Raw genomic sequence first — 12,473 nt, forward strand, 5'->3', positions numbered from 1 at the left:
TGTACCAAAGCCAAACGAGTGCCAAGATGGCTCAAGGGTCACGAAGCTCACAATGGAGGCATTCAGCCAACTCTCCCCCAATCCTTTACCGAGAACAGCCTGTCTGGACCAGAAAAATCTGGGTCTGTATGTTTAGCTCTCTCAGTTGTTTCTGTTACCTACTGCTACTTGTTTTCAGTAAAAAAGCTGGTGAAAACATCTTGCAACTAATTTATTCTGAAAAGTCAGGAAAACTTTACGAAATGAAAAAAATTGTTTTGATGCCAGCAATTAAATAATGGGAACTGTGTAAAGGTTGTTACTGAACTAAGACAGAGACTGGAATGCAACGTTTAGGGGTTTGCAAAGGGCGAGGTGGATGGATTGGATAGATTATTGAATCTTGCATTTCTGAAGGGATCTAGACTACTGTACCGATACAGAGATCATTCCACGAAACAACAAATGCAAGTTCCAAAAAGGTGGGAAGCGAAAACTAGAAATGGACCAGAACACATGGGAGAAGGATGTCAGAAATTATGAATCAGAAAAAAATAGAATAGTAAGATTCTTGTTATTTTACTAAATAATCAAGGGGGGAAGCACTTGTAAAGACTGGAAAATTAGCTTCCAAGTCCAAATTAAATACTAAGAAATGCCAATTATAAACTCAAAACATGACAGCTATGAAAAAATCTGTGCAAGGGTTTTGAAGTATGCAGTTTGCAATGTCTGATGATACAGTCAGGCCAGCAACCACTGTTTTCAGAGTTTACTTTGACACTAAGTAGGGCATAAACAGAGACTGCTCAAACACGCTCAAAAGTGAAGCTATTCTCTCTCTGCATAATACAAGCCGTCTTTACTTCAATGAGTAGGATTTGTAGACATATTGGGGAAAACGAGGATGTAAAGAACTCTCCAAAGCTCAAGGTCTCAAGGTCTGAATATCTGGACCCAACACAGTGTCTAAAACCCAAACGATAGTTCTTTCAAGGGCAATCATTTGTTACATGCTCTGGCTAAGTGGCTTGGTGGAATAGAAACTGGTGAAGGAGCTCCATTATCTTTGAACCTGCTCCACTTAAAGGGATATGGGCTTGAATGCTAAGGAGCTGGTGGTTATCCAGGGCTGGGAGATTAAACCCAACCCCAAGATTGTGAGCTGTCTGAAAGTTAGCTGGAGAATAAGGCCATTGAATCAAACCAGTAATGGATGGAATGATTCGTCAGACTTGCTTGGAGAAGTATGATACTGATGAGAGATAAATGCTTTTTACCCAAGGAAGAATTCTCACTTAGGATTACTTTAATGTTTTTAATGTAAGCTTACAAAACCCCTCCACACCAGACTAAGAAACAATCGACAAATTAAAGTTAGAATTAACTGACTGTACAAAAAAAATTATGTAGACAACCTCAAAATATTAAATTGGTGAGACTTGAGGGGCAATGCAAAAGTTACACAGTTACGAATTGCCGAAACCATATATGGTGTGATACGGGTTTCTCCAAACCATTAACAAAGTAAGGAATGTTAGCAGTGCTTGTATTCATTATGTAATCCTCCAATACTATGAAACCTTTGCAAAATTTATCCCATAGATAAACAGAGAAGCAGCTGTACCACAAAAGGACTTTCATGCCTAAGTCCAATCTAACATCCACTTTGGAAAAAAGACAAAAATAGCCACTGTAACAGGAACCAGTACCCAGGCCTTCCCTCCTTCCAGGTGAGTGCTCTAACGAGTCGCGCTCATTCTCTCTCTAGACCTCTGGCCCAATGACTCTTCAAGCAGCCCGTGCAAAGTCTCCATCAACAGGATGCACGAAGCATCTCCCACACCTGCATAATCCACTGTTTGAGGGCCAAGGCACTCTGCTGCCAGGGAAGACACATAGGTTTGAATCCCTTGAGGCAGAGAGGGGGACTGAACCCACACCTACCACATCCTGAATGGAGGCTCCAACCACTGAACTGTTTTACGAGGGAAGAAACTCAGGGACCATCATGACTCCTTTGAAAGAACGGAATGGGTCTCTCAGTCAATTTTTGGACAAGGTTGAGGCACTTACCTGCACGACTGAGTTCTAGGCTGTGAAATCCTGAGCGGAGGAAGGCACCCCCTGATGGCACTGAGAAGGTGCCTAAGCCACAGAAAAGGGTAGGATTTACTTGTTAATAGTGTTCCCTCTTGGTTCCCCGCTCACTCTGCTGCCCTTTGGCACCTGCCCCCTTTTGTGCTTTTGTGAGGCGCCTAAGTCCCTTTGTGCCTAAATACCTAACTCATGGCTGTGTATTCACCTATGGGGCCAGTAGCCTAACTCCCTCCCTGGATCTGGGCTTTGGAGACACTGTTTCTCTCCCACACATACACAAGAGGAGTGAAAGCGTATCACGTTTTAAGCACAGGTAACGTACATTTTAGTAGGAACATTTCTGCAACTGCAAATTTATTTGATGTTTCTAATATCAATGAAAAGGTACACTTTTTTGAAAGCCGAAGTCCTGTTCTGCTACATTAAAAAAGTAGTTCTATTAAAAAAAACCACCCTAAATACCCTCACTAAATTTAAAAGTGCAGATGAAGAGAATACAAATGAAACACTTGGGTTTTGCATACTCTCTAATATTGATTTAGAACAGCAATGCCAAAAGCAGGACGTTTCCTCAGAAGCCACAGAAAGAGCTCCAACTTCACCATAATGTGCTAAGGGTAATAGTCAAAGCCAGCACTTCGTTACAGGATTCCGTTAATTAACAATAATTCCTTAAGATTTAATATTAATGCATTAATCACATTAATGATAATCCATTAATGAGGGAGCTAAAGATATAAAAGCAGAATCAGTGATATGCTCGGTAGTAACATTGTAACAGTTTTAGGGTTATAGTACATAACAAAATTAGTCTAAATAATGACTGATGGATTAACTGTGCCGGCAGATCATATGATGTGAATACTTTGCCTGTTTTAGGGTAACAAAAAAATGATGGCATAGGATACGGATTTATCTACACTGGAATAATTTTGCATTATGGGCCTCATTTGAAAAAGGGACTGAAATCCAGAAGGTTGCTTTTCAGAATTAGCCCAACATCTTTAAGAACCCAAATCATAAGCACTTTATTCAAATAGAATGATATACTTATCTGCAATTCTGGAGGATGGATTTTTATACATTAGAAGACGGCAGCAATATCACCAATTCAAACACTGTCCATTAATTATCACCACAATATTTTGATGATGATAGTGTATTTTGTGGTATGAGCAAAATGAGAAAAAAATGCCAAACAAATATTGGGGGGATGAAGGGGGAGGGACAGGACTGGGAGCACTGACTTCAACAGGTTTAACAAATATTCAAGCCATATTTAATAACTTTATGAAACTAGTATCAAAGTAAAGAAAATATAGTCAAAATACAGAAATGAAGTTGAGTGAAAGAAAACATGATGAGATCAAAAAAAGTTAGACAGAACAGATTAAATATAAAAAAAAGTTAACTAAAAGGGTGCTCTGCTGTATGCTGCAATATTTCAGCAACTCCTTTTTTAATATCCAGCTTAAAATGAAGAGCTAATCTGAAAAAGAAGAAAAGCTAAAGCATCCCCTTTGAAATGGCTTTGGTGTGAATTGCAGTGCCTGTTTGTGGAAACAATGTCATTCTAGTTTGCAACCTATGTTAATTTTAGATTTGCTAGACTCGTTTTTATCTGTGAGAAGCAGCACAAGATTTAAAGTCATGTGTCTGCACTTAGCTCTCCACTACACTTCTTTGCCATCCTCTTGATTTTTATTTTGTGTTTGTGGACTCTAGATTATTAAAATTTCAAGCCTTTCATTTGTCACATATACATCACTTCTAAAACTGTGATGAGTGCATTCACTAATTGCAGAATTATCATAAAAATACAGTAAGGCTTTTCCCACTCTGAATTTCGCATTTTTCGGAAAGACAACAACGTATCACCTTCACGATCACCATCCCTCCAAAAGAAAAACGAAACAAAAACGAAAGGTGTTACAATTGGCTTCCGATTAGTATAAAATGTTCAACTCAGCATTTAATCTGCTATGATAAAGAATATGAGCTACATGTTAACAAATGTGGAAAATAATATTCTAGGCCTTCAAAAATGAGTTTGATTAGTAGCCGATGTTTCTGCAATGCTATCGTGTACTACACTCATTGTGGAAGAGTGTAGTACACTGTCAGCCTAGAGATTTAAAAGAATTCAAAACTGTGTTTTCTGGTCTGTACTCATTCTATGGTTTAGGAATATATGGTACCATTTTTTTCCACGTGAGGTACAAGACAATTGGTGCATACATTTGAGACAATAAAACTGGATTTTTTGTTAAAGTCTGAGACCAGATCTGTAACCTATTGTTAAAATGTCAGAAGTGTGCAATAATAAGGCAGATTTCTTATTACATCATCTCTTTAGATACTTATTGTTGGGTGAACAAACAAGGTGCTTTAAAACAGCAGAGTAATAGGATACAAACAAGTGCCAGAGCGAAGGAAGAATGCAAAAATGGGAACTGCCATTTCTTCCACAATGAGGAATAAAGAACTTTTGTATCTGGTATTTGAAAGGTTTTTAACAGCTGATATTCAATATCAGCTGATTCCTGAAGTGTTGGCAAGATACCAGGTCTCTGGTACTGGCCCATTTCTAATATTTAAATATTCACATCATGCAATAAGCAGTTTCACACACTGCAATCTAATGGAAAATACTTTCTAAACTGAATCGGAACTGAGACCCAAAGCAGAACCAGTAAATAAATATCTTGCATATATGTCAAACTATATTCTTCAAACAAAACCTTACATCTTATCAAAGAAGTCGAAGGTACTAACAAAAAAATTATATGCTTTCTACTATAATACTGTTAAATTTCCATGGCTGAAAATGTCCCATTTATTTATTTTTTTCTGCCTTCTTAAATTAGGTGGCAAAGTAGAAATTCAAACACAGAAATAAAATGCATATATATGAGAGCACTGGCTCAGCAAGATATCAAATATACAGCATTCTAGTGTCAAAAGTACAGGCAGAAATGTCCAAGATTTCTTGGTGAAAAGGGGGCATTTGAGGAGTAAAAATTCTACTTAACAATCACTCACATTTTAACAGTGCATTAATTATAACAAAAGCCAGATGATAAGTGAGCAACAGAGTCATAATGTTCAGTGTTCATAGCAGAATAGTATCCTCTGCTCATTTAAACGAGGTTGGAAACATATACTCATGAATGTGGAAATTTAAGTAGCTATGTTTATTTTTTCAAGATTCTTGCAAGAGGCAGAGTTGTGACATTGAATTGAGTTAGATGACAGTACAAGGTGATTTTGATAGAAGCCTTTCTCCTGACACTGTGCCTCTGGCTTGTCAAAGGATTACTAGTCCTACAATCTGGTTCGAGCTATTCTTTTGCCTCTAGGAAGAGGGTTTCTTGAGGGTACAGTTTTACCTCCAGTAATGATTTATTTGGATCCAATTGAGTCACCTGTGAAGATAAAAAAAAAGAACAGAACCTGAAGAGACACGTATAAATAGATTTCCTGCAAATTGTAATATTCAGCAATACAGCTTAATAGTTTCTACAAAGCCGTTTTAATTTCTGGCGGGTGGATTCACAAATGTCATTCCCCTTAGTCCCAATGGGCATTTGGTACATACATTACTTGTATATTTACAGTTTCTTTATTTTAAATGACTTTCTACACATTCACTAAGAGGAAAGTAAATAACTCCTCTCGATCCTCTTCAGGGTAAATATATTTGTTTTTTTGTCAAAGTTTCTGTTATTTTGATGGATTCTGGTACACCGTGGGGGAAGGCAAAAGAACCGTTCCCAGGCAACTGCATTTCCATCCCTGCTTTTCATGTGAATCTTAAATGCTCACTTACTTCTGTGGAAGTGTTGAGTGTGCAAAAAGGCAGAACTATTGTATGTCTCTTAGGCCTTCGTGCCCTGTTTCTGGAAAACACGGCCACGTTTTTAAGGCATTTAAGGTACCTAAACATGCAAACGGTGGAATGTCAATGGGTGTCAAGCACCAGGACACTTCTGAATCTTTTTGTAGGCATCTATCTACATCCGTATGTGCCAAGTACATTTAAAATTTGCACTGCAGAGCTCACTTGTGCCGGGTGCTCAGCATTGGCGACTGCCTTTTGCTCTTACTTTAGGCATACAGTAATCCCCACTGAAGCCATGTTAATATGAAGCACAAGCACATACTTAGTGGTTTGCTGAACTGGGGCTTTGGAAACTGTCCTACTTAGAGATCTGGGCAGTTCATATGGAATTAATCTCTAGATCTGCAAATGTGTGATGTCCCAACAACTACCACCCAAGGAAAGGTTTTACACACACAAACTGGAGGGGAGGAGACCACAGGCCTCCAGACAAGACACTCCTATATCGTAACTCCCTTTTCGTATACGACAACTGTCATATCTTTACAACAACCGCGGCAAAGTTTTGTATAAATATCCAAATGCTAACTTTTATTTCCTTGTTGTTGGAAATAATTCATTATAACTTTGAAACTTACTTCTGTTTGTTAACCCAGTTTTTAACATCCTCCATTGTGCAAGTACACTAGCTTATTATTGGAGGCTTACTTATGAATAGTGAATTATTACTGTTATGCTAAAACAACACTAAAATGCATACAAACCTTAAAAGTATTATTATATCATGCCACTAGTATAGTAGTATCATCTCATGCCACGACTTTTCAAGGAAAATTCCTTACCGAAATAAATACTTAAGAAATGAGTATAGCCTTATTCTGAGATGCCGTTTAGAAACGGTATGTATGTCTTTAGCATGGGATGCCTGTTTAGAAACGGTATTTCATGCGTCTATGAAATCTATGAGTCTTGCTTATTACCAATTTGGTGCACTAACATGTTTTAAAAGGCAATTAAAAATTAAACTGACAATTTGCAAAATGACTCTAAAAAGAGCAGAGTAAAAAACGCTGCTAAGAGGAAGTAAAATATTTGCCTGTTACCTTGGCTGTAACTCTTTAATAGCGTACGTAACTTCATTTTAGTTCTCATTGTTTTATTACACATTTGCAGATGTTATTTTTACATTTTTTTAAATATGTTCACCACTTCTCTAATCCCATTTAATAAATCAATGCCATGCACTTCTGTAAGTGTAACACAACAAAAATATAGATACATATATTTATTTCTCAAAGCTGGGATATATTTTCCTGTTTTTGTATACCCTACTTAGTTATTATTGAATGGTAGAGAAAAAAAAATGGTAAAGACAACCTGACTATTAAAACTAATTTTAGATTCCTACTATCTATGCCCCAATGATACAATCCTGCAGAGATATAGTTTAAATTATTGAAAGGCTATCTTGGAAAGCAAACTTGTTATGTAAAAAAACAACTGAAGTAGCTCACTTAAATTTGTGATTACAGAATTATACTAATTAAGCACATTGTTGCTTTTTTTAATGCTTTAGTATTCTCCTCTACAGTCCATTGCACATAGGTACTGAAAGGGAAGTATATGGGGACCTTTATAATTCCCAGCACAAAAAAGTACAGTTCACCTGAGAGAAGCAATTTTCTTTTTCTGTTCAGTTCAAGCCTGTATCTAATTAGATCCTCTCTCTTTAAATCCCACAACCCCTTTGTTGTAAAAACAAGAAAAGGTAGGGGAGGAGAGGGGGAGAGAGAGCAAGCGAGCAAGCAAGCGAGCGAGATCCTTGCCTGCATGGGGCAAAAACTGATTTAAAAAGCAAGGCTGGGTTAATGAACACTATCCTCCAGACTGTAACCAGATGGAAACTTATTATTCACTGGAGTGTAATTAATGATATACATCCTGATCAAAACTCCTGGGTTTACAAACTTAAATTACCTTAACAACGATGAACGATGTCCTTTTCTCAATTTCTTTAGATTTAGGAGGTTAGTAAAAAGCAGTGTTGAGTACCTGCAGCAGTGCTGAGCGCTGTTTTTCACCCTTGATTTCAGTGTGCTGTTTTAATTCACTGAGGGACAGCAGAGTTTGTAAATGTTTACACCGTTACCCAATTAACTAACAATATGGCTCCTACATCTGTCAACAAACAAAGCTGTTGTTGCTTTGTTTTAGCTCCTTGGCATTTTCTGTTCATATGGGTCGCCATTGTACTTAATTATCACACCATAACCCTTCTGCAGCTTCTACTTTGTTATTTGTGGTTTGTAAATATGTTGTATATCACAAAGAATAGAAGCCTTGCTAGTGAACACACCTCTTACCAAAAAAAAGCGGTTTGAATTGGTAAAGAAATTATTACATATAGGAATAATAGGCAAGGTATCTTGCAACCTGAAATGCGTTTTAAAAGATTTGGAAACCTTGAGAACTGTATACATAGAGAGATCAAAGGCCCCAAAAGAACTGTCACCAACAAAGGTGTGTCTGAGCCCACTGATCTAGTGAGATATATTCTGCCCACTTGGCTTTATATGGCTACAGTTCTTTGGACTGCAAATCTTACTATATTAATTCAATTTATATAGCTTGTTACATTAACACAATATTAATACTGCCAATACTGTGCTCTTGTGTAATGGGTTTCATTCATCCTATTCTTGGGTGTCTGTAATATGTCAATCTGAAGACTATTGCATTTCACATATATTAAACTGAATAAAAAATATTTCAAACACCTTGTTTGTTGTTTAATCGTGACTTGGCACACATGGCCCTGAGACTTGGTGATGAGAGCAGGCCACGCAAACAGTTGGCCCCAATAAGGGAGTCAAGATGATACTTTAAAAAAAGTTCAATGGTTATCGTACATGTGATATCCAAAGAGAAAACTAAGAAAAGGCTCTGTCTTTTGACCCAAATTGGGAGCGGGACTGCATATTTGGAAGCTAAGAGTATATCCAACTTGCTAATGTTCAAGCTCATAAAAATAGTATACAGGAAACTGGGCTAGTCTACACATGCACTTTAATATGCAGTAGCCTATTTTACTGTACATTAAAGTGGCACATAAAAAATTGTGTTATTACACGACTGTGCAATAAAATTGGCTACTGTGCATTAAGCATCACCTAAAAAGTGTGCGCTTGCACTACTGCGCATTAGGACAGCCTAATGCGCATTAATTTAGTACCTCACATTGGAGGTACTAAATTTAATGCCCATTAGGAAAAGCACATTAATGCATGTGTAGACTGCCCGCTGAGGACTTCCTAATGCATATGTAAAAGCAAACATTGCTTGGACCATTAGTTGTTGGGCAGTGTTACTACCTGTGCAAACTTTAAAACTCAGAGCCAATCCCATTTCCATTTGCAGAACAAAACTCACCTCACCTTAAAAACCCTCACCCCTCCTCTAGCAAAATGACTGGAATTGGGGAGAATAAATGGCCTGAATTTCCCTACTTTAAACAGCGCAAGATCTTACTATTGCTGCACAAACCACAAAGCAGGCCCTCACTATAGTTGGTAGCAGTACGTAAATGGATTTGCGAACAGAATTTTTTCCACCAGCTAGACCGTTCTCTAGTATTTTAGCTGTTGGTGTATTAAAATGTTAGTCTTTGATCTTCATTTAAAAAGCATAATTATATGAAATACAATACAGCTTGTATTTCTCAGTTTCAGTTTAGCACATAGGAAATGTGTCCTTTTAACAGGTAGTTATTTAAGAGAACTCTACAGCAGAGGTTCTCAAACTGTGGTCTGCTGACCACCACTGGATTTGTACAGAAAAAAAAAGGTTTAAATGGTCTGCCAAGACCCTCAGCAATTTTCAAGTGGTCCGTGAAAAAAAAAGTTTGAGAACCACTGCTCTGCAGTAAATTATTTCAAACACACATTTTAGAAACACTGACCATTAGCTTACACTGCTCTGGTATTAGCCATTTGACTGTAATAACATTAGAATGAATTTTAGAGTGATTTGGGACTGGATGTATAAAGAAGCAAATTACAGTACTGGGACTTTTGTATTTCCTCTGCAAAAAAATATTGAAATGTAGTGGTTACTGCCATTTTTATTAAAATAAAAAAAATCAATTCGGGTAAATTCTGTGGGTTCATTGGAACTAGTCAAGGAAAGGCAAAAACGAACTCCTTAAACCTACAGCTTTTCTGTTTTGACTGGGAATGTGAAATTAGAGAATTCTAATAACCCTTTTTTATAGCTAAAAAAATCATTTTTTTTCCTTAAATCATTTTTGCCATATTTGTATCCTCACCTCAATTGACCTACATGTGTTGCTACATATTCACGTTCTATACAGCTGTAGTTTTACTGCTTAGAAGGTAAGGATCTTTACCCACCCAAACCCTGCAGGGAAAAGATAAAGAAAAACTGGCTTAGTGCCCAGGAAAGCCATTTAAAAATAAGGAACTGAATATACAATTATTATGGCATGTCCATGAGACGTAAATATCACACCCTTCACCTCCCTCTACACTCCAAGACAAGGATCCAATTCTTGAGTAGCACAAACCTCTATACCACTTTCACACGCATGAATACATTTCCTGAATCTAATGGACAAAGAGTTCTTTTACTCTTTTCACTAATCCTCTAAGTATAAATGCAGTGGAAATTACTTAAATGAACACCTGGTAAAGGATTAAATCTGTTTAAAAAACTATATTTTTGGTATGACACACAAACAAATACAGTGAATCCTTTCTACCAGTTAAAATAATCATCTCTCTGTAAAAGGGCTATGTGGGTAATAGGTTCAACTATGGGCACAAATAGGCACCGTGTGTGTATTTTGTAGAAATATATGCAATTCGATCGGGTTTAGCAGAATTCATTTGAAAATAATTTTAATTACAGAAAATTATCATTAACCAGTAAAGAAAAATATTACGTCCTATTCAGTAAAACAATCCTGGTCTTATAATAAAGAAAAGGCTTAAATCCAGGCACATCAAGTCTCTAATATTTTTTTTTAATATATTTCTCTGATTTCTGCATTCTTTTTAAAACAAAATTTTAGCTCAAACACACATTATATATATTAACCAGTATTAGTATAGCAAAGAAAGATGTATTTTTACAGCATTTCCCTCCCTCTCCCACCCAAATTTCATTGTTTCCCCCCCAAAGTCCCATAATTTTCTAAGATTTTGGGGCAGCCCCTCAACTGCCAATGATTTCAGTGGAGCTCTAATATATACCAGCTGAGGGTCTAGTGCACGATTCTGCTCCTCCAGGGTTTCATGTGCCTGTTTGTATTACTTCCTGTCTGGAACGTAGGGCAAGTAATGAAGGAATCAAATCTTCCTCCGTTTTATACAGACCTGAACATTAGGGCTGTGAGGAGCTTCAGTCGCTGATTCAATTCGGAGGAGATTTGGATGGATTCGGTGGCCGAATCTCCAAATCTGAATTGAATCAGGAGACCCATTAATCTCTCCGAATCAAATCGGAAGCCTCCGATTCAATTTGCAGAAATTCAGTGATTCGGCCATAGACACAGCTTTACATATTTGTCTACATACCTCAAGGTACCAGGTGCGGCTCGTGAATGCTGAGATGGTGGGGTGGATGGAGTATCCCATGGGGGGGGGGGTCCCCCATATATTTGGCGGTGGACCCGGAAGTGGACCAGAAGTACTTCCAGTCCACTTCTGAGTCTGCCATGGAGCGTGCAGGGCACACCCCCTGCCCCACCGGCAACTGGTGCCTTCCGGGTCTTGGGGGACACCCAGGGTCCCTCCATGGCTGATCACCGGGGCGGGGTCCCCTACCGCGCTCAGCGGTGGACGCAGGAGTGGACTAGAAGTACTTCCAGTCCACTTTCAGGTCTGCCACCGAGCACACAGGGGGGGCCCCCCCTGCTCCTGTGAGATGCTTCATCCGCTTCAGTGTTCACGAGCTGCGCCCGATACCTCAAGGTATGTAGAAAAAACATATAAACCTGTATCTATGGCCAGACTGCTGATTCTCTGAATCGGAATCGAATCTTCAGATTCAGATTCGGCTGAATTGAATTGGGATGTTGATCCTAATCAGCTAATCGAATCACTGTCCCCTGAATTGGGCTGAATCCAAATTGAATATGGACCACTTCACACACCCCTACTGAACATACTAACAAAGTGTAACAAACAATAAACCAAACAGCCATGTTGTTAACCAACCCATCTTTATAATGAAACATGAACTATCGATGCTGTTCTTAAAGCCACTCATCTTGGAGTCATGTGATTATATGAAAATCTCAAACTTGCACTTAAAAGTAAGTTTTCTAGCCCTTATGTTTGTGAATGAAAAAGCTTGAAAACATGAACTCTCCTGACAATAGTCCCAGCATTCAAATAAACCCCCCACTATTTATTATGATAAAAAAATCACAGACGTCTGAACAAGTGTCATCGTTTTGGGGAGCCTGGTTTCCGATTTCTGAACACTTAGGGTTGGCAGTTTTGCCAAAAACAAACAAACAAAAAGGTTACTT

At 38.0% G+C, this 12,473-nt stretch overlaps 1 protein-coding gene across 2 annotated transcripts in view; it reads right to left on the bottom strand.

The window, feature by feature from the left end:
* Positions 1-1,283: 1,283 nt before the first annotated feature.
* FAF1 (Fas associated factor 1) overlaps positions 1,284-12,473 on the bottom strand; it is a 289,347-nt gene continuing 278,157 nt past the window's right edge. For both annotated transcript variants that reach the window (XM_059727821.1, XM_059727822.1), the window contains one exon: positions 1,284-5,504. In XM_059727821.1, the coding sequence (XP_059583804.1) occupies positions 5,421-5,504 (84 nt within the window). In that variant the 3' untranslated portion in view covers positions 1,284-5,420. The remainder of the gene's footprint in view (positions 5,505-12,473) is intronic.

Source organism: Alligator mississippiensis, chromosome 5 (genome assembly GCF_030867095.1).
Source record: "Alligator mississippiensis isolate rAllMis1 chromosome 5, rAllMis1, whole genome shotgun sequence".
Classification (NCBI taxonomy): domain Eukaryota; kingdom Metazoa; phylum Chordata; order Crocodylia; family Alligatoridae; genus Alligator; species Alligator mississippiensis.